Source organism: Diabrotica virgifera, chromosome 6, assembly GCF_917563875.1.
Source record: "Diabrotica virgifera virgifera chromosome 6, PGI_DIABVI_V3a".
NCBI lineage: Eukaryota > Metazoa > Arthropoda > Insecta > Coleoptera > Chrysomelidae > Diabrotica > Diabrotica virgifera.
Window position 1 is genome coordinate 111,030,853 of NC_065448.1, and position 24,398 is coordinate 111,055,250.

Below are 24,398 nucleotides of genomic sequence, written 5' to 3' on the forward strand. Positions count from 1 at the left end.
TTGATTTATTAGGGAAAATTAAGGGTTAATAAGGCTAAAATGGGAGAGTACAGATAAGATGATTAGGGCAAGCTCAACTTCGAAATAATAATTAACCAAAACAAAACCAGAGGACACAAGAAGTAGAAGACGACCACAAAGAAGATGGAAGTTGCCAGGAATCGACAGGAGTGGCAACTTCTTTGCGAGCGGGCTAAGTTCAACAACGGATTGTCGAGCCACTTATGAGGATGATGATGAAGACAAATAATTACACAGTTTATAAAAGAAGTAGTAGAGACAGGCTAAAGATGGCATTGTTGGCGTTTCATATTGACTGAACTAGCTGTAACACTGTGAAGCAGAAAACAGAAGCAGATATAAATCACTATGCACATATGCATATGCATCACTATGCACATATGCATCACTATGCATATTATCTGGAACGTAATTGCAGCTATCAGCGAAGTAACCAAATATCTTAAATTATGTTCATACTGCTGTTAACCGTGGAACCATTGCCATTAATGTCACATTATACCAATAATCCATATTTGAGGGATGCATTGAATTTATTTAAAACACAAACTTTTAATGGTACCAATGATTGACTTAAATTGATATCTTATAATAGCAAGACAATGGAATGAAACATTCTTATAAACATTACGCAAAGTTATGCAAATTTTTTGAACTTGACGTCAATGGCGTGGAAAAAATTAAACAATCAAATGGACACCACTTAATTTGCACATGAATTTCCAAGATCATATATTATTACTACGTTTTTTTACAACGATAAATCTATACAAAAACAAAGCACATGGGAAACCTCCAACAAACTGGAGGTAGCAGAATTGTTGATAACTAATGAGATATTATCTGACTAATTAGTAAACCCAATGTCATATGATGTAAGCAAAAACAAGCAATTTAATCTACGAAACAATAGCTAGATGTGAACATGCAAAAATAGGTGTAAACCACATGCAAGTATCGCATAATACAGAGGCGTGTCGTATCTGGATGCTTGCGAATTTTTTATTTTTTATATTTTTCTTGTTTAATTTTAAATAGGTACGTGTGTAGGTACATAAAAATCATTCTTGTTAAATTTCCGTGTATATCTGGAACGTGTTATCTAAATGTAGAAGGTTCCCATTTTGAATAACGCTGTGAAGTTTATTTCTTCAGTTTGCTGTTTAATCCAACATTAAACGGCTATGCGTTAATTACGTTTAACAGGACATACTTAACATTTAAGCAGCATTATTTTTAATGTCTGCACTCTCTAGGTACACTTATTTATTTCTAAATTGGTTTTTGTTCTTACTTGACTTCATTTTCTTCTAAATATTTTTGTCTAAGTTTAAAGCTTTATTTTGTAGTTATAGAATATGGCATTATGCATGTAACTTATTCTTTTACTAATAAAACTGTATGTGTGCAGTTTCCACAAGAACATATTTTTACCCAAATCTATTTCTTTAGCTTTTTTATATTAGTTATTTAAAGTTTAAAAGTAATCAGTTAGGGACCGTTCAAGTATTACGTAACGCAGGTTGGGGAGGGGGGTCAAACATCTTCAAAAATTTCGTTACGCAATAGTTAAACTCCCATAAGAGTGCGTTACGTTGGGGGGGAGGGGATTAAAAATCTTCAAATATTGCGTTACGTAATACTTGAACGCTCCCTTAGAGGCTAGATCTGAAAAAAAAGTTGAGCGTGGACACAAATTACAATTGATGTATTTTTGTCATCATTTATTTAATTTTTTTGTCACTTATTTCAAAATTTCTTCCTTCCAATGCATCAATGTAATGTTCGGCCTATCGGTTTTTTCCTTTCGTTATCGTTATGTAAGCGATGGATAAATTTGAAAAAACTGTAAATAATATATTTGTTTAAAAGTCTATTAAAATGGTGGTGTCTCCAAGTACCTATCACATTCTCTTGCCTTTTCTTAAACTAGCATTGAAAGATATATGGCAGGTATACATGTAGCTTCATATCCACATATCTATTGTCAAAGGGTATGAAGCGATATTTTAATAATGGAGAAGTATATTGTTTTATATACTTATACTATATCAAGTTTTATGGTGAAGCATAAGCACCTGTATGTATATTGTAAAAAATATTGATTATCATTACATGATACTATTGACATTATAATGTAATACAAACGTTTAGATAATTCTAGGAATTTATTTATTTTATGTACTTTTATACTCTATTAACTCTATTACCATGCTTTCCCCTGTTAGTAACCACAACCACCTGTAACCTTCCACCATTCAAAAGTACCCTCGTTGTCCTTATCAGTACTTACCAGAATGATAAGGAGACATTGACGGATCCATTATCCTGGTAGTTTCAATTTTCATTTCGTGCATTGTAATTGGCGCCAAAGGAGTTAACGAATTCGACCCTATTAGTTACGTAGGATTAATAACAACGAACATTTGAACCAACAGTGTTCCACCACCATTGTGAACCCATTAATTAGTGTTGTAAAATAATTCATATCTTATTATTTGCTATTAGTTTTTGAGAACGAAAAACATAACTTAGTAAGACCGCTAGAATAGAAAATATTCTATTGTTCTATTCTGTTGTAGTTGGGGTATATTTTTATAATTAAAATGTAATTCTGTGAGTAGATAAATTATCGAGGTTTGAGCGTAAATAGTGCAATAAGCCGACTATTCAGTAAAGTTATTAATGATATAATGATCATAAGACGGAACATAGGAGGCAGTGATAGAATTGTAGAAAATCAAAGCCGTTTTTTATCAGATATATCATTTACTGATTAAATTTTACGACAAATAACAGAACAGTTTATAGATGTATCAAAGGATTTACATTTGGCATTTGTTTATTCAGAAATCGATAATTTTTCGAGATCAAAGTTATGGGAAGCCTTAAAAGACCTAAATATTGATGGAAACTTATAGATTTATTATAGCAACATATAGAGCCAACAGCGTATGTTTATTTAGTTTAGAACAACTAACAGACAGTCACAATGTATTAATAGTATTACAAAGAGATTGAGACAGAGTTGGAGCATGCTCCTCTTCGATGAAAAGGCTAAATATAAAAAATGAAAATTACAGATAAGTCTGAAGAAACAGAATACCTAGTATGTAGTAAAGAGCAATGCTAAATTTCAAGTGTTGGTTGGCAGTGATTGATTCTAGTCCAGAAATTAAAATATCTCGTAGCAAAGTTTGATACTTTTGAATGGTGGAAATATAAATTAAACAGAAGTTAACAAAGTAGAAAAATCTTAGGGAAAGTCTTAACAGATTCTGGTGGAATAAAAATATTTTAAATCAAAATAAGAAAACATTGGATAGCGGTATGGTGGTATTAGCTTTCAACTATGAGTCCGAAGTGTGGACTCCTAATGCAGATCTAAAAAGAAAGCCCTTAGTATTAGAAATATATTATATAAGAAGAGACACAAGAATAGAAAGGAGAATTAATAAGGACGTAAGAACTCGAAGAAAAACAGAAGAAACAGGTGACCTATTTATAGGTGACCGAATTGACAAAAAAGGATTAACTTAAGAATGAGTATATTATGGGATCTATCTGTATATTAGTCGATTTGATATCCAAAACATAGCAATGAGAATATTGGTGGAAATCAAACAAAAACAAATTCATTCGTGTAAATATCTGGGCCATAAATACGTATTGATAAAAGTAATCACGACATAAATTCTACAGGAGTGTAGCAGTCAGAGCTTCTCACATGACTTACAAAAAAAGTTCAGGTCTTCAAGTACAGTGCAAAAATCTTAATCTCGATAAGGAAAACATTAATAAGATAAGAATCACGCAATATGCAATGGAACAATGCTGGACCTATCTGAAAGAGATCTGATGATATGAAACCCTGAAGAAGAATCAGAGTATACAAGATTGTGTGTAAAGAATAAATACCCCGAAGTGGAATAGGACAGACCATGTTGCACGAAGATACTTTAAGGAATATGATATATGCTTAAAGAAAATGGGTCTATGCTTTGTGATGCATACACACAAACTGGATAAACACAAGCTAAATGCTATAGAAGAATTCAAGGGAGGATTACGTTGATTATTTCATTCATAGGAGATTCTGACCAATAGAAAGCTACAGAAATCTAAATTAAGCTGATAATTTTTGATAATTTTCCGTCGTCAAGTATATTACGTCAGATGCCCTTCGTTGCTATGAAAAAATACATTCAGTGACATTAATGACAATTAATGTTTTAAAAATTATAAAAGTGATGACTTTCAACCGTAAAATATTTATAACAACTGTGTGTTTAATTGTACTAATTTGTACTTACATAAATAAATTACAATAAAATTTTGGTTTTGAACAGTTTTATTCATGAAATAATCGCAACAAATTGCACTCGATCTCTAAAATTAATATAGAATTTTTGCCCTCGTGACACTTTGACATAATTTTACTCGCCTTCGTCTCGTGAAATTAAAAGTGTCAAAGTGTCACTCGGGAAAAATTCAATAATAATAAGCTCTTGTGCATTTACTACTGACAATTTTTAAAGGTAAATGATTATAATGATTTCTCGATTCAACACACTTAAAATATTGTTTGTTATTAGTATCTACGTAATATTTATCTAGAATAAAAATTTTAATGGAAGTAAAATCCCCATAAATAACTTAAAACTATTTTTTAATTTCATATAAAACACATGCCAGATTTTAAAGCTAGTAGTGATCCGTTCAGCTAAATTATGTCTCAATAGAAAATACATAATATATGTTTAAATTACATTTATTTTTTATTTTTACGTTTTGGTGAACAACTAATGTTCACGTATTGGTGAAATTTACAGAAACTTTTTATAGGATAAAATTATGGCTCCTCACCTTAAAAAAATTGATTGAAATTAACTTTTTATACAGAAGAAAAATAGGTACTAGGGAATAAAACACAGTGAAAATAGATAATAGAACACTGCTGTAGTAGATTCTTGAAATAAGAATGTTCACCCACTAGAAATTACAAATTAAGTAAACTATCAAAAAATTATAAAATAATATTACAGTACATAATATGTTCAATTTTGTTCCCAAAAATACTTTATCGCACAATGTGGAAACAAGAACGGAAACTTGAAAGAACACGTAGGCAGTATATCAGAGGAAAGTGCAAAAATTAATGAACTAATGAATTAACTGTAAAAATATAGTGTTAGATAACCTAGCGTGAGGATAGCATAAGAGCTAAAAATTAAAATTAAAAAGGCAATAAGAGCTCGAAGATACAGATAATCCTTAAAAACTTAGCACCCTAACAGAAACTGTAGTAAGCAGGTAATATTATAATATGTATAAGGACTTTAATGCTTTTAAGTCAAATACATATCGAAAATCTTTAGATTATCTTATAATTATTAGGCTGTTAAATTAAGAGTTATGTAGTTTGAACTCTAATTTTTTACATTTACCTGGTATCATTCGTCTGTATAATTATTGTGCATTTTAAATAAACAGGCATAGCTTATAATCAGGATACCATTTTTTTTCTTTATTAATCAATTAATCACGACAAAATAATAAACAAGAAAACAAGATTGCACATTAAATTTGTATAGGTTTATTTAATTTTTATATTGCCAAAGTAGGTTGAGAACTACTCAAAAAATAAGAATATAAAAAATAAGGATTTAATATAGGAAATGATTAAGTAATTTTATAAATTATATTTTTATTCTAATACGGAAAATCCCAACCAGCGTACATAATTAAATACGAATAACCTAGGTACCTACATGTAGTATACGAATAATTATGATTTAATAATATCAGTTATTATAAACGAAAATATTGTGTTTTGTATTTAATAAGATCTTCGTAAGCTGAATAATGTTCATTAAATATAACATACCAATATTCTAAAAGTAAGTAGGATATAGAAAATGTATTGTTCTTTTTTAATTGGGAAATATGTGTTTACCGAGTTCAACGAAAAATATATAGTAAGTAGTTGAAATTATTTTATAAAATACTTTCATTCATTTTTAAAGAAATTATATTGGTTACATGGATAAAGCTATACCTCTTAGATATGTAGGTACCTACAATTTATCAAGAGTTTAAAAAATAAATTAAAAATTACTAATTAAATAAAAATATAATTCAAATACTACACAAATACTGTTACCATTTTTTTTAGTATTAATGTCATTATTCTATTTTTTTATGTGTTGAAAATATGATAGATAAGAAAAACGAAAATAAAAAATATTTATCTGTAACCAAGTCGACTAAATAATAACATAAACGGAAGCAGCCTACAAGCATCCAAATTTTAAAACAGCGGTCTTTATTTTAGAAAAGAATTTTCTTTTTAACTAGCTAAGCATTACATTACAATACAAAGGAAGACGTTGAAGATGTCACAATAAGGCTCATAAACTCTGCAGGGAAATACAATTCAAATTTACATGAAATGGCAACGAAGCAATAGTTGACGTCTTAGAAATTAATGATGGTGTTGAACAAACATTCCAATGCTGGGGCCCAGTAACGTCTAATGCCGTTAATTAACGCATTATTTGCCATTGCCATCTCTGTAATGCAAATAATGCGTTAATTAACGGCATTAGACGTTACTGTGGCCCCGGCATAAACATTTAAGAGCAAAGAAAACTCCATCTATCTGGGAGTGAATATAAACGAAAAAAAAAAAGAATGCAGAAATTAAAACGACGGAGTGAATAAAGGTGGTACAAGTGTAGGAGCGATGATGAAAATGAAAAAAAAAAATACTCTTCTTTATCAAAGACATGATGATTAAAAAAATACTCTATCGAACTGTTATTAGACAAATTGTACTTTATGGCTGTGAGTTATGGACACTAAATAAATCAAAATAACCACGAAAGATGGAAGTACTGAAAAGAGAAAAATTATATATAGAATATAGAATATAATGAAGAGAAATAGAGAATTGGGTTAGACAGACCAGTAAAGAGATAATAGAATTGTAGGATAGTTCATCAATATAATGTCAAACAGAAACATGGCAGGTTATGAAGTGGTCAAACAAGTTAATTACTTCGGCTCCGTTATTACATACTAACAGTGGGGGCTGCGAATACGAGATCCGTCGACGCATCACAATGTCAGATAGGCAACAGCCAAACTCACACAAATATAAAAGGACACTGACATTACAAAAAAACACAAAATTCAGCCTTGTTTAAGCATTAATATTTCCTATGGCCACCTACGCTTCGCAAACTTGGACTACCAAAAAAGTCGATTCAAAGCGTATAATGGCATTTGAAATGTGGGGCTACCGTATAAAGTTGCGCATACCATGGACCGCACATAGCACAAATAATTCAATACCAGAATAACTTAACATAATAACTAGACTCACCACAACTATCAACCAAAATATACTGAGATACTTTAGACATGAATGGAAGAGAAGGCATTGAACGAATGATAGTTGAAGACAACGTAGCGCAAAAATACAGAGGAATATCTCCAATACGATGGTCGGACCTAATAAAGAACATGACTGGTTGACTCATTCTTCGAAGCAAAACATAACGCACAGAGGGAGAGATAATGGGACAGAAATTGTTAAACAAATTGCACAACGCCACTATATCACTACGAAGGAAAAAAGATAGAGGAGGAAGATAATAATAAAGAAAAAACAGTAAGTAAGAAAATGTTTAGAAGAGACCTAATGGGCAAAAGGCGAAAAGAGCGACATAGAAGGAAATTGATAGATGGCATAGACAACGATTTAAAAGAACTTAAGCTTAAGATACTGAGAAACTAAAGCCATGTTTAACGTCGAGACATTAATCATCCAATATGAAGAATGGCGATTTGCAAATTCCTGGTAGGAGTAAGAGAGGAAGACCAAAGAAGACCTAAAGGAAAGGTTTAGGCAAGGCATGTTGGTCAAAGGGATTGGTATACAAATGACTGAAAATTTTTTTTTTTGGAGAAATGTAGGTAATTAGGGAAACTGCCCCAAATAGGGATAAAGACAATTAACGGTGGTGATCTAAAATTTGTCAAAATAACTTAATTAAAATTTGTTTAATTGAACAATATGGTTTCTAAACGATATAAACGATACATATGATTTTTTTCTAGTAGGAAAAGGTATCATTCTAGCTCAAACATATTTTCGTAGTAGAGAAATTCGCAAACATAGATGAGTGGGAGCACTTTTGTACTCTGATTTACTTTTGGTGCCTCTAATTCTTCGCATTACTGTAAAATCTTTTACACAACATTTCTGGTGCGAAATGTTATTTTGTTATACATTATTATGATATCGATATATATTTTAGTTTTCTTCACTTTAAAGTGAAATTTTGTTATTATTATACATATAGTCCTGTCGCCAGGAGGGGTACAACGGCCTTCTTAATTCAGATGGACTTACCCAAGTTTTTTTTATGTATTTTGACCCGTAGAACACGAATTTTTTGGGTAACAGTTGGTCCGGATGTCGATAAGATTGTTATAAACAAAGAAGTTGAGGAATTACATAACAGCGATTTCTCGCAAAACAAAATATTTTTTTGTATTTTTTGGGTCATTCTAACCAAAAAATGTTCCTACAAGTTTTTTCGTAGGATGCAAAAATTGCAATTTTTGAACACGAATAACGTTTGAATAAAAAATAAAATAGCAATTCTGCTTACCGCCTTTAAAAGTTTAAGTCAAATTATATCTGTTTTGAATATTTTCATTGCTAAAAATTTATTTTTTGATTGTTAAAAAAAGCTATAAACACATAGTGTTTCCCGTGCCTAATACATGCGTTTTAATGCATGCTACTTAGAAATAGCCCCACTTGCACTTTTACCTCCTTTACGTACTCGTTCGATTTTAAATGAGAAATCATTGAAACATCACTCAAGCACTAGGTGTTTATAGCTTTGTTTTAACAATAAAATAATACATTTTTAGCAATACAAATAATTAAAACCGATATAATTTGACTTGAACTTTCAAATGCGGTAAGCAGAATTGCTATTTTATTTTTTAATCAAAAGTTTTTCGGGTTCAAAAATTCCAATTTTTCGATTTTTTGAAAGTTCAACCGCGTTTCTCTCGAAAACTATGCATCTTACGAAAAAATTTGTAGGAACATTTTTTGGTTAGAATGGCCCAAAAAATACAAAAAAATGTTTTGTTTTGCGAGAAATCGCTGTTATGTGATTCCTCAACTTCTTGGTTTATAACAATCTTATCGACGTCCGGATCAACTGTTACCCAAAAAATTCGTGTTCTACAGGTCAAAATACATAAAAAAAACTTGGGTAAGTCCATCTGAATACAGGAGGCCGTTGTACCCCCCCTGGCGACAGGACTATTATAGCTTATACAATTTATGACATAATTTAGTTGAAAAGATCACTATTAAAATACATAAATAAACCCTCACCTAATGAACCAGCCAAGGGAGGTGTGTATAGATTCTGGGATGTCGCTTGGCTCATCGTGTTGATGGTGTCATAGATGTCTGATGCGGAGCTGACGTTACTGACACCTCCAAATCCTGCGTGTGTGTCGTAATAGCCCGTTTGACCTGTGGTTGTACCAGCTCCGCCTAATTCTGACAATAATTTGTGTTCATCTTTTATATTCCATTTTCCTGGCGTCCAAAGCTAAAACGAACAAAGAAATTATTTATCAAAATATACTATATACTTATTATATAGGTATACAAATACAACGAATTAAATAGAATCAAACGAAAAAAAAAATAGAAAAACCAAAGACAAAGCTGTTGAACAGTTGTAGCAAAGGTTAATGTCGGAAAAGGTTTTTTTCTTATCATTTGGCTATCCAAATGGAAGTTTAAGCTTTGGAGACTTCTTCTTCTTCATGTACCATGTCTCTTCAGAACGTTGATTAGCATCATGGCTATCCTAATTTTATTCACTGCCACCCTAAATATCATGCTTGTATCAACACCATACCAATCTCGCTAGTTCTTCAACCATGAGGTTCTTCTTCGTCCTGGACCGCGTTTGCCTGCTATTTTTCCTTGCATAATATTTTGTAGCAACCTATATTTGGCACCTCTCATTACATGTCCGAAGAACTCCTTCTTTCTCTGCTTGATGCTTTTTATGATCTCAGTAGTCTTGCTGAGATGTTCTAATATTGTGGAGTTTCGAATCTCCTCCACCCAGAAAACTTTTAAAATTCGTCTATAGCACCACATTTCGAAAGCCTCAAGGCGATTTAGATCGATTTTATTCACAGTCCAGGACTCAACACCATAAAGTAAGACCGAGAACACGTAGCAGCGAAGTAGGCGGATCCTCAATGCCAATTTTAGGTCTCTGTTACATAACACCTTGGACATCCTTCTAAACGCGGCTCTAGCCTGCTCTATCCTAGAACTAATTTCGCCGTGACTTTCTGCGTTACAATTTAGTTGTTGTCCAAGGTAAACGATTTTATCAACTTGCTCAAGTTTGGTATTATTTACATATATAGACGGTTTTATATGCTGCTGTTTACTTATTACGAGTATTTTGGTTTTCCGTATGTTCAGATCCAGACCTGCCTCCCTACAACTCTCAACAACACTATCAAGTAGTGTTTGCAGCTCTTCTTGACTAGAAGCTAGGAGTACTGTATCGTCCGCATATCGCAAATTATTGATGACTTCACCGTTCACAAGTATTCCTTCTTGTTTCTCAGAAAAATTGCTGTACGAAAAATTTAAGCAGTCAAACCATCTTCCACGGTGCCACGAGCCACGAGTTTTGGTGTTTTCTTACTGATCTTTTGCCCTGTACTTCACGTTCCAAAATGATTTGAAGTAATTCATATCTCTTGCCTCTCAACACATGGCCCGGAAAAGGTAACAAAAATGCATAATCACTGGGAGTGGAAGCAAATATTTTAAATAAAAGTACATGTCTCATTTCATTAAGATTTATGAGCCATTGCAAACGGCCTATTTAAAAGCTATTGGTATAGATAAAAGTAAATAGAGATTTCAAAAGAAAAGATGCAAATTATGTGAATATGGTTTGAAGTCAATATCAATTTAAATAAAGTTGTAGCTGAAAAAGTGTTAAATAGTTGGAGATATCGCTAATATATAATAATAACATGAAGACTTATAAACCAAATTTACATTCGTTCATATATTGATGAAATCTTGATGAATTCATTACGTTGTTCCGTAGTATAATTTTTTTGATATATTCAGCTTTCATGCATCTTGTAATTTTATAATTTCTTCGAACATTCTTGACCAGTTCCCAGAACATACCATTTAGCCAACAGTTAGGTATACATAGCCGTTACTACTTTAACTACATCGGTACTATAAAATTTATAGCTAAGAACACCAACAAACTACTGCAAATAAATTAGGTTTCATCAAAGATACATCTAGTAATCAACTGAAATTTATGAAAGCTAACGTAATTGTGAAACCCACACTGTTAACATCTGATTGTAAATAAACGGTTTCCGTAAACAGAAGATTCGATTAAATGCTACAACTGGAGTAATTAACTTACATTTGAATAAAGCTGGTCGCCATTATACTGCGATCTTTGCCTCTTGAAGTCATCTTCCGGGTGTCCGTTCATGTCCTTGTTTTCGTCTGCAACAAATATGTGTAATTAGTTAAGGCTGCAATAAATTAATGTTAACATTCGCATCACAAAAACTTTATAACTTAAATAATATATAATTTCAGATAAATCTGTCTATGAAAATAAGAATCATTTTTGTTATAGTGGATAAAATTTATGCGACAAGATATACAAATAAATCGAGTTTTAATCGTGATAAACATGTTATTAGAAGTTCTTAGAGCAATAAATTATCATTTTCTAACAGTGTGTACCAGATTACAGGTACAAATAAATGTAACTGCACACATTTGACACTGTATATACCTACTTACTTGGATAAGCCGCAACGAATTGTAGTATTATTGTACATTATCCTATAAAATTAGCACGACCTGCACGCAGTCCTACAGGGTTTTGGTAAAGAATGGGCCATAGCTTAACCTTAGATTCCTTAGGTTAAAATAGGTCGATTCAAGCTAACTTACCTTAGTACAAAAGTTGATAATAACCGAAATACAGGGTGTCAAAGTTAAACTTTTATTTTATTTATTTTTGAATATTTCCTGACAGACAAGGGACAACAACATGAAATTTGGTAAGTGATGCTGGTACTGTACTCCCTACTAAATTATGTTAAACAAACGTTTCTGACTACTACCAGAGGAGTACGACGGGGGAACGTAAATGGATGACCCTTCCCAAATTCTACGCCACTGGCGGAATTTCTATTTTAGTACAATTTTTTGATTTTCCAATACATTTTATGTAAATAACATATTCTTCATTCGTAACGATAAAGCCATTAGTTTTCGAGATATTTGAAGCTAAAAACGAAGGAGCATAATACATTAATCAAAATAAGTGTGCCTTTTAATTTTTAACTTCAAATATCTCGAAAACTAATGACTTTATCGTTACAAATGAAGAGTATATTATTTGCATAAAAAGTATTGAATAATCTAAAAATTATGCCTAAATAGCAATTTCATCAGTGGCGTAGAATTTGGGAAGGGTCAACCATTCACTTTCCCCTGTCGTACGCCTGTGGTATTAACCAGAAACGATTATTTAACATAATTTAGCAGGGTGTACAGTACCTACACGTTCTGCCAAGTATCATAAGGATATGTCAAATAGTTTTATAGTACCGGGCACACATATTTCTTAAAGTTTTAAATAAAGAATAAGTTATCTAAAAAAAAATAATACTTTAAAATGATTTGACATATCCGTGTCATGCTTGACAGAAAGTGTAGGCAGCGTACACCCTACTAAATTATTTTAAATTATCGTTTCTGGCTACTACCAGAGGCGTACGACAGGGGACAGTTAATGGTTTACCCTTCCCAAATTCTACGCCACTGATGAAACTGCTAGTTTAGCATAATTTCTCTTTAGAATAAATTCTCCAACACTTTCTATGCAAATAAGATACTCTTCATTCGTCAAGATAAAGTCATTAGTTTTCGAGATATTTGAAGTTAAAAATGAAAAGGCACCCTTATTTTGATTCCTTCGTTTTTAGCTTCAAATATCTCGAAAACTATTGGCTTTATCGTTACGAATAATAAGTAGTATATTATTTACATAGAAAGTATTGGAGAATCAAAAAATTGCACTAAAATAGAAATTCCGCCAGTGGAGTAGAATTTGGAAAGGTTCTACCATTCACGTTCCCCCGTCGTACGCCTCTGGTGGGAGCCAGAAACTTTTGTTTAACATAATTAAGTAGGGTGCACAGTACCAGCACTACGTATGAAATTTCGTGTTGTTGTCCCACGCATGTCAGGAAATATTCAAAAATAAATAAAATAAAAGTTTAACTTTGACACCCTGTATTTCGGTTATTATCAACTGTTGTACTAAGGTAAGTTAGCTTAAATCGACCTATTTTAACCTTAGAAATCTAAGGTTAAGCTATGGCCCATTCTTTACCAAACACCCTGTACATAGAAATTATAGGATGTAAAAATCAATGTAATTATTATTATAGACGGAAGAACTATAAATGTTAAATTAAAATTACAATTATTTTGTAAAATATGTTAAACAAAAAAATTTCTCTATGATAATAAATTCAGTCTATTAAACAAATCAAACAAAACCAAATTTTCAGTCTTTTTCCGTAACTCAAATTCAGATGCAGTACGTCAATTAAATGGATCCCAGGTTCACCAAATTACGTAGTTAGAAACCAACATATTGGATCAACTAGATCCAAACACAAGGATAAAACGGAGAATAGTAATGACAAAAACCACTTTTTTGAAACTGAAGACTTTGTTGGCAATAACCATCTTAGTTTATAACTTAGACAAATAATGATTAAGTGCTCCTTTATAATATAGCAGAAGTCTGGACTCTAAGAGCATCAAACACGAACGCAATATGTTCCAATATATTAAATTGAGGGGAAATCGATATAGAATACTGGAAAGGTAGGAAGGGTGTAGCCAGAAAACAGGTTTCTTGGATAAAAACATTCTTGAATGGAGATAGATAATACAACACAATTATTTAATGTTGCAGAAGTAGGGATGGTCACAACCTCGATCTATGCTCGGTTTGGTTCGAGACTCGACTTGTTTGACGAACCAAGCTTCGAGCTCAAACTGGTTTGTTTCTTGCGAGCCGAGCTTCGAGCCAATTCAAATTTTTTCCGAGCCGAGCCGAGCTGAATTCGGAACGAGCCGAGCTTTCCTTAACGAGCTTGGCAATATTTCAGCTAATATACTCTAAACACTTTTTCTGATTCATTTATGTCTGCGACGATTGGTACTTTTGTTTGAGAACAAGTAATAATTTAGACTACAAATATGTTTTTCCAATAAACAGTGTGTCCGTTAAATCTCGTCTTGGCTCTCGTTAAGCCGAGCCCACACGAGCTACGTACTCAACCTGCAGCTCGAAGTTCAATGCGAACTTCTATTTCGACATCATCGGCTCGAAATATCGAGCCGAGCTCAAGTTTTTCAGAAGCTCTGCTCGGCTCGGGTCAAGTCCATCCTAGACAGAAGGTCGCGAAGCCTTCGCAATGGGAATCGTCAATGTCTGATGAAGAATTAAAGCGAATTTGAAGATAATTATAACGAATTCTGAAAATATTTAAATGGAAATAAAAAATAAGAATGAACGAGACATTGTTTAAGAAAATTAAAATTAACAAAAACTTATATTTTAGAGCAGTATTTTATAAAATCTGACATCGCTATGAGCGCACTAGGTACATAAAAAATCAGTCGGTAATCAGTATTTGGATAAAATTGTGTTTTTACGTTGTTTCTAAAATAGATATTTATGAAACAGTTCGTGAAGTATGCTTTTTGCGAACGCACGCGATGTTTAGAGCACGAGCGACAACGGAGCGAGTGCTATATATCGCGTAAGTTCGCAAAAAGTACTTCACGCACAGTTTCATACAATATTTTATCTACGATAAACAAATAAAAAAACTGTAACTCTTCGTCACTGGAATTCATTTCCATTCTACAATTTTTAGAACTTTGACATTTAAAAATTCTAATTTCTTTCAAACCACAAAACTGTCAAAATTTTTGTTGTAATTTGTTGCTCATTATGTCGTCACCATGACAAAGCGAAAGTTAAGGATATTTGATTATATGAAAGTGTGTCAAAAACAGTGCGAAAAAGTAAATCCCATTTAAAATACATTGTTACTTCACGCACACTTTAAACCCTTCACGCACTGCTATCTATAATTACAGTTTTCACAAACTAAAAACTTATACATAATATGACATAGAGTAGATAAAAATATTTTTCTACGAGCGTGCAAAAAGTCTACTTTCGCGCACGCATTTTAGTTTAGAAAGTTTTACTTTTCCGCACGTTTGTTACTTTTCCGCACGCGTTTTACTTTTTCGCACGCGTTTTACTTTTCCGCACGCGTGTTAATTTAGATATGTTAATATGGCCTTAAAGCAGTGGCGAAGCGTCCATGTAACCACTGTTACCATTGGTAACAGTTACAAATCTTGCAAATAAATGTTTGATGACTACTACGAAATAATTCCATTTATATTTTTTACCAACAGAAATACTTGTTAATAGTACCTAATTCAGTAAATAGCCAACTAGACGCACGAAAATAATGGCGATATATGTGAATCCATGGCACGTTATCATATGCTGTTACCAATACTGGCACTGGTAACGGTACGCAGGAGAAACCTCGCTATCGCTCGGGACTAGCTCTGAAAATTTTGAAGAAGCGACGGGTCTAGAGACGGCGCGCGGGCACGCTGTGCATATCAGTATTGTAACCATTTTGAAGATTGGTAACGTTGGTTTAGTACCTATTACAGATTACAGTGTGCGTGCATTTAAACATGGAAGAGTGTTGCTACGTATTGCGTAATTGATCAACTACTTGAAAAGTCATTCTACTTGTATATTTTTTTATATATTATTTTAAAGAAAAAAATGATATTATTGAAAATGGAAGAATTAAAATATAAACAATAGTTTTCAAAATATGTTCTTTTTTCTACTTGTTCATTTTTTTTATGTTAATTTTATGGTAGAATAATATGTTTAGTTTGTTTTTCATTTAATGTTATACCTGTTACATATACATAATTACATACATATAATTTGGGAATAGTGATTTGTTTAATTTTATCCCACAGGATTGAAAACAAAAACTATTATTTGGGAGGTTCAAAATATTTTTTTTTAATAAGATTTTTTTACATCTGGTTTTGGTAACACTTTAGAAAAAGTCACGCGTCGCCATTGCCTTAAAGTAATTATAATATATGCAGTAAACTAATATTTAGATATTATTTACTAATTTATTTCAAATATATCCTATTGTGTTCATGTTTTAATGAAATTCACGGGAGAATACGATGAAATAAAATAATTTTGACATAATATTCGAAAGTCAAATCAGTAGACAATAACAGTGGTTTTGAATCGTCGTCATGGAAACCAAGATCGTCGTCATGCTAACCAATTATGCTGAAACTTTGGTTTTGACAACCTTGTCAAAGAATTAATTTGTGTATGTATTTTCATATTAATTAAATTAATTGATTAAGATTTGGTCATTTTTTAAAGACTCGTAGAAAAAATATTGTTCCTAACGCTTGCAGAAAGTCTCTTTTCCGCACTCGACTGCTTGCCGAACTCCTGCTTCGCGTCGTTCGGCAAATTGCAGTCGCGTGCGGAAAAGTATGACTTTCTGCACTTGTTAGGAAAATAACTATTTATAATACAGTTTTTGTTTAACATTTTATTAAGTTTATTATGTCTTAACTATCATTATCATTTATACAACGGTGTTCGTTTTAGGTATGAATTATTCAGGATAAGTCGCAGCAGAATTTTTAATTTGTGTAATGGGCATTTTTTTAGAAATTTGTTAAAAGTCAGCAAGCATGCAGAGTAATATACATTAGCTGATAATTTATTTTTTTTACAATCACTTGATAAAGAAAACTTTTTTGCTTGTCAATGGCAACGAAAAGTTGACGTTTACTGAGTACCGTCACTTTATCGCTCTAGCGCGTAAAGTTTGATTTTACGCGCGTCGTCCGTAGCAACCGTTCAACCATACAATACAAACACATTGAACATTCAAACTGAAATATATAAAAGTTAATGTTATGACATTATAATGACAGATATAAAATAGTTGCAATAAAGTTAATGATTTAAAAATAGTTTCATTTTATTAAGTGAATGTAGAAAAAATGTTGTATCTATTACAAGCGCAAAGTGACATTATTGCTTTCGAGTAATTACCGCTCTCCCCTACGCGTCGAGTGGTAACTCTAACTCTCAAGCAATAATGTATCGCTTTTCGATCTTAATACATAAATAACTATTATTATGTTTTTGAATAATATAGTTATTTTCCTAATAAGTGCAGAAAGTCATTCTTTTCCGCACGCGACTGCAGTTTGCCGAACGACGCGAAGCGGGAGTTCGGCAAGCAGTCGAGTGCGGAAAAGAGACTTTCTGCAAGAGTTAGGAACAATATTTTTTCTAAGAGTCTTTAAAAAATTACCAAATCTTAATCAATTAATTTAATTAATATGAAAATACATACACAAATTAATTCTTTGACAAGGTTGTCAAAACCAAACTTTCAATATAATTAGTTAGCATGACGACGATCTTGGTTTCCATGACGATGATTCAAAACGACTGTTATTGTCTACCGATTTGACTTTCGAATATTATGTCAAAATAATTTTATTTCATCAAATTGTCGCGTTAATTTCATTAAAACAGGAACACAATAAGATATATTTGAAACTAATTAGTAAATAATATCTAAATATTAGTTTATTGCATGTATTATAATAATTACTTTAAGGCCATATTAACATATCTAAATTAACACGCGTGCGGAAAAGTAAAAACCGCGTGCGGAAAAGTAACACGCGTGCGGAAAAGTAACATGCGTGCGGAAAAGTGAAACTTTCTAAACTAAAATGCGTGTGCGAAAGTAGACATTTTTGCACGCTCGTAGAAAAATAAAATTTTATAATATTCAGTTTTTTCAAAGTTTTATTAGACAATCAAGTAAATTTGTTAAAACGTCAATATATGTATTAATTCTATAATTCCTGGTTTATATCAGACTAGATACTTGATAGAAAATGAAGTCCATCTATTTCGATGAATATAGGGAAGAAGAGAAACAAGGAACAAGTATATTGTACACATTTCCAGAATGGCCAGATTTATTTTTAAATGGCAATATTTCACTTGCAGTTTTAACAACTATGAGCTTCGACATTGTTTTACCAAACTCCAGTGGGTAAAATAATGTCTATACCAGTGGTAACAAAAAATACCATAAAAAACAAAACTAGAGGATTGTTACGTCAACTGGATATAAGTCAATAGCAGAAAAATTACCTCAATCCGGAAACTCTCATCCGAAAATTGAAGTGAATGGGCATATATTACGAACGGCAACAATTCAAATAAACTATTCTTTAAACGAAATTGAATATGAATCAAAGGGACCAGAAACGGAGAATGTTCATCGCTAACATAACAATACGTGACTTCACTACAACACTAGTCGATTTATTTCAAAATGTACCCCTCAAGTTCCCCACGGACCAGTCAATATAATAGCAATAACATCGCCCTGTCGGATACAGTTGCCCGCTTATATACTGGTTGAATTCGTAAAGGGATACGTATATTTGATTGTTTCACTTTTAAACGAGAGTTTAATGTATTTGCGTTAAACAATCGAGCATGTCGTGTACGCAAAAGTTAACAATCATAATATCTAGTTTATCCTGAAAATATAAATAATCATTACAAGTTCACAAGATTATACATTATACCTATATGTAAATTAAAGAACGACCATATAAATAATTGTAAATAGCACATTTTTTTAATTCAAGAAATAGTTGGAGGCATCATAGGAGTACCACTAAGCGAAACACAGTTGTTTTCAGAAACACCCTTGGAACCAGGAATATAGAACAACCGGCATTTATGGGATATTTCAATGTCAAAATGGCCTTTGACAAGGTCAAAAGCTTTGTCATCGCTTTATTGCATATAAAGTTTAAAGGCCAAACATATGGCGCAATTTATCAAACCCTCTGTACATTAATAATTAGTGTCAATAAGATCTTACAACGTTTTCTCCGAATAACCTGCATCGGTAGAGATTCGACTGATACAAATTCACAAACAGATAGGTCGAAGAATGTCTCTTGATATTTTCCACTTCAAGTGGTTAGTACAAAAGTGCCATATACTTTGACGGCCATAAACGAAATACGAGTTAATAACACCGTTTTCTATCTTTTGAACTGTATGAACTTACCGAAAGTGTAAGATTTCAATATGACGCAAGAGCACAATCCATCAAACCCTTTGTATATGAATTGGTATCAATAGTATCTTACAACGTTGTTTTATCATAACCCTGCATCGTCAGATATCCGGGTTAAGACAAATTCACAAACAGTCACGTCGAAGAATGTCTACTGTCATGTAGAGCTACCACTGAGATTTCCAATTGCAAATAAACACAAAAAATTTGGCTGATAGCTACATATATGTAAAACAAGCAATTGGACTTTTTATTCGGCATACTGGACTTCGTAAGTCCTAGTTTCTTATCCAAAGTGACCGGAAGTAGAACTGGAAGTCTATATTTGAACCCTTCGTGTAACTTGACGTCGATTTCTCACTAATTTGGAGTCAGTTTTGCAAGTCCGAAGTTAAATTTCTTATCTTTAATTCCATTCCTGACGTAAGCTCTCATTTGGCACCTAATTTATCGTTCTATTAGTTCTAATAACGTAGGAGTTATAGTCCTGGACAGACAAATGGACGGAAAGACAGGCATGAAACCATAAGTATACATTTGTTTTTGTCTTGCTAAGGAGCGTCAAATAATATATCGCTTATATTATTTCGGCTACTTTAAAACAGTAGTTCCGGTTGCAACTCTAAAACCGGAAGTCCTAGATTAAATTTCTCATCTTTAATGCCATATGCCATACATTGGTTATAAAGTTATAAGCTTTAATTCGATATCTCATTTGTCATTCTATCAAGTCTAATAACGGACGAGTTATGTTTACAGAGTCTCTGTGGGGCAGACAGACATGGATATTTCAAGGTTTTCATATTTTCAATCTGATTGAACTTTTTTCTAATACATATATCTATAACAATTTTTTAATAAAAAAAATGTGAACTTTAATTTAACTAAATGATATCCGCATCTCATGATTCTATTATATTACAAAACAACAAAAATATTTACAGAAAATCCAAATATCGCAAAGTTTCACTCCGGTAATTAGTGTCAAGAGTAAACAATCTAGGTCTAGGTTCAGCCGGCGTGTAATATCTATAGACCTAATCCTATGTTGGTACTTCATAATCTGTGAATCAATTAATCACCGAACAATAATGTCACGAGATGACTGATGGTTAATCACCATCGTAGTAACTATTGTAACAACATTACGGTCCAGCGGCTATGATACAGGAGGGATTGTGTAAATCTTAGGTTTCCTCAACTTCGGTCATCTTTATTCAATTAGAATTATAGTGACATGCAGGGACGGAGTAAACAATACTTGCATGCTATTAGAAACCTATTCAATTTAACTGAAATAATCTACCCTGGCTTAAAATTTGAAGTTTTTATACTTTATCTTGTATGAAATTTCAGATTTGATCAATATTGACTGGATATCTAGTTTTATTAACCTCACTTCTTCTTATTTTTCTTCTTCTTCTTTTTGTATAGACATGACTGTCTGTTTTTTCCATGTGCTCCCATTAGGTTGTCATTCCATCGTTTTCGTGGTCTTGCCACTCGTTTTCCTATTGTGGAACCGTCTCTCGCCGTCCTTACTACTATATGTTTTGTCATTCGGCTTATGTGGTCATTCCATTCTACTCTTCTGTTTCTTACCCCGTTATTCATTTCTCCACCTTGCCTCTTCGTCGTATATCAGTATTTCTAGCTATGTCCCAGATTGTCTTACCATCGATTTTTCGAAGGGTTTTCATCTCCGCTGTTTTGAACAATATTTTTGTTCTCTCTGTGACAGGTCGTGCTTCTACCGCGTATGTCATTATTGGTCTGATGGCTGTTTTGTAAATTCTGCCTTTCATTTATTTTCCGATAATTTTATTTCTCCATATTGTGTCATTCAGGTAACCTGCGGCTCTGTTTGCTCTATTCACTTGATCTTCCACTTTTGTTTCAACCTCTCCGTGGCTAGATAGTTCAACTCACGTTATATATTTAATAAACATCAACATAATTGTATTTTAACTTTTGTAAATAATTTTATATATAATACAATTTCTGTATATATGTTTTCCTCATTATTAGGGATAGGTCTTATTTACCCTGTTATAATATGTGAATTTTTCTGAGTCCTTTCTAACACACAATCTCTGAGCTCTCATACAATTTTTTGATGGTCTGCCTACCGCTTTTCGTGTGTTTGGTTTTTGAATATAAATCCAACTTGCCTGTCTCTCTTCTATCTTATTTCCAAAATTGCTTCAGTCCTTTAATCTAGCCTTCTTTTTGTAAGTCTACATTTTATGACATATTTAAGCATAGTATTTACCCATGTTTCATAAATTCTGGTCTTTGTCTATGTACTGATCATTTTGTTTTTTTTTTATATGATGCCTCACTGGTGTCCGCTTACTCTATGATATTATCACTTCTGCTCAACCTTCCCCTTGGCCCTTATTCTAGTATTTTAATCTCGGTTGCCAGTTTATATCGTACGTAGATTCTCTATTTACGAACGTTTATATCGTTCTGTGATTTTAGTATCACACTGTTTTAAGGTTTTAAGGGGATTTTTTATTATGTGGTGACTGTTGACTTGCTTGTGGGTGTATAGAAGAACTGTGGCTGCGCAACATAAGAGAATGGTACGGATGTACATCAAGTGGCCTTTTCAGAGCAGCCGTCTCCAAAGTCCGAATAGCTATGATGATTGCCGACCTTCGTCGCGGAGATGGCACTTGGAGAAGGAGTTGACTTGCATAATCCTTGTGATGATTTGGTTTACTATAATGTTCAATAGAGCAGGACTAATACGATCTCCTTGTCGTATATAAGAACTAATTTGCAATTCCTCAATCCTTAGCCAATTACCTACAATTTATTTAGAAGGAGATATATTGTGGAAAATTCTCCTTTGATTGTGAATGTGGAGTAGAGTAGTAACCAAGAACAAAACTTATCTCGCAATCCTTGACCTCGCGAGGTGTGAAAAGCCCAGAAACCAATACATTTAAAGTCCAGAAATAATAAAAATAACGAAAAAACTTACTTCGTTAGAGGTCGCTAAAGGCATACGTTGATAAAATAGTTAAATATATTTTCCAACGAGTCGGTGGGTTTTGGTTCGATTCAGTCTTTTGCAAAGCTTCTTTGATAACGGGTAAACCTAGAAACGCGTGTCAGGTGATGGCAAGACTCGAATTGAATCAAAACAAAACCGTCTATTTTTATTTGAAAAAACTTAGAACATAAGTTTATATTATTATTAATATTACAAAAAATATTAAAAAATAAAATAATATAGAAATGTTCCTACAACTTCTTTGGCTTTGATCAAGTTTCGTTTTGATGATGTTTTCAACACTTTTCAACAGTGTTTAAAAAGTAATTTTAAAATCTATAATACACGTTAAATTACAAAAAAGGATTTCATAAAATATTCTCAAAACAAGGCTTACTACTTAATAGCTTTTCTAGAATATAATGAAATTATTAAATGAAATATTTCCAATAAAGATAAAAGAAAATTTCATATAAACGGTTCAATGAGAATTCATAAATGATCTCTTGTCTCTTCTGACTCAATTATAAATCCAATATTGAGTTAATGAAATTAGTTGGTAGATAAAACAATGACATCATTATTATAAACTCCAATTAAATTAAAAAGGTAATTGGAATTTCCATTTTCAGCGTTAATACACTTTTGTCGTGTGACAAAATTAATAGAGAATTCTCTATTAATTTCAGCTAGGCCAGGCCATTCAAATTCTTGTTATTGAAACAATACACATTGTGGCTTGAATCTAAAATACCAAGTAAATAACATTTCAGCCGCGATACAATTTTAATTCACTCCCGTTATTCCGTTCTCTCTTTCGTTCCAATGGCGCAGTCCGTATTTCCCAATATTACTGAATCAGGATAATTCAGAGGTGAATAGTACTTAACATCTTATGATAGAAAAGTTACGATAATAATTAACATGTACTATTTACGAGACCTCAGTTTTAGTTTAAATACCTGTATGATGACGTTTTCTTTTCCACTTTGGAAATCCTTCCCAAAATATTAATTAAACAAATAGTTCGTTCTTTTATTTGGTAATACAAAAAGTTCTTCTAATAATTTCATTTTCTCGGCCTCCTTCGTAATGACAATTCAGATGTATATATATATGATCGGTTTAGAACGTCTCGCGGCGTTGTCCGATTCCCAAATTCCATTCCTTCCTATTTTGCCACAGGTCATCCCTGAGGTCTCGCGCGCTCATCGCTTTCCGGATGCCGGTGGTCCAATTAACTTTCGGTCTCCCTCGCTTCCGATGTTCAGGAGGTTGCCATTCCAGACATTGTTTTGGAAGTCTCTCGTCATTCATTCTGTTTACGTGTCCATACCAGATCAGTTGTCTTCTCTCTATATCTTTCATTATTGTTCCTTCTATTCCCATTCGATTTTTAATGTCTTCATTTCTGATATGTTCTCTTCTGGATATACGTAATGACCTTCTGATTGCATCCATTTCCACTACTTCAATTTTGTTTTTGTTTTTTTCTGTAAGCCTCCAAGTTTCAGCATCATATAATAAACTACTCTTAATCATAGTTTCGTAGATATTAAATTTTCTCTTATTCGATATTTGAGTACTCCAAAGAATATTATTGAGACATCGGATTGCTCTTTTTGCTTGTATAATTCTGGAAGTAATTTCTTTGTCATCAGTTCCAGTTTTATCAAATGTTACTCCTAGATATTTATAATCTTGGCAGGCTTTAATTTTTTGATTATTTTCCATAGTAAGATGAATATCGTTCTCTTCTGAACCAACACATAAGTACTTTGTTTTATCTATATTGACGTCCAATCCCCATCTTGAATATTCCTCGACCAACTTACGCATCATGTATTCTATGTCTTCCCTGTCGTTTGCTATTACGACCTGGTCGTCCGCGAACTGGAGCGTGTAGAGGCATGTATTGTTTAGCTCGATGCCCATTCCATTT

At 32.6% G+C, this 24,398-nt stretch overlaps 1 protein-coding gene across 3 annotated transcripts in view; it reads right to left on the minus strand.

The window, feature by feature from the left end:
• Window positions 1-24,398, minus strand: part of LOC114331378 (paired box protein Pax-5) — a 513,967-nt gene that overhangs the window by 13,975 nt on the left and 475,594 nt on the right. For all 3 annotated transcript variants that reach the window (XM_050652775.1, XM_028280947.2, XM_050652776.1), the window contains exons 7-8: window positions 11,553-11,638; window positions 9,449-9,671 (exon numbers count right to left, since the gene is read on the minus strand). In XM_050652775.1, the coding sequence (XP_050508732.1) occupies window positions 9,449-9,671; window positions 11,553-11,638 (309 nt within the window). The remainder of the gene's footprint in view (window positions 1-9,448; window positions 9,672-11,552; window positions 11,639-24,398) is intronic.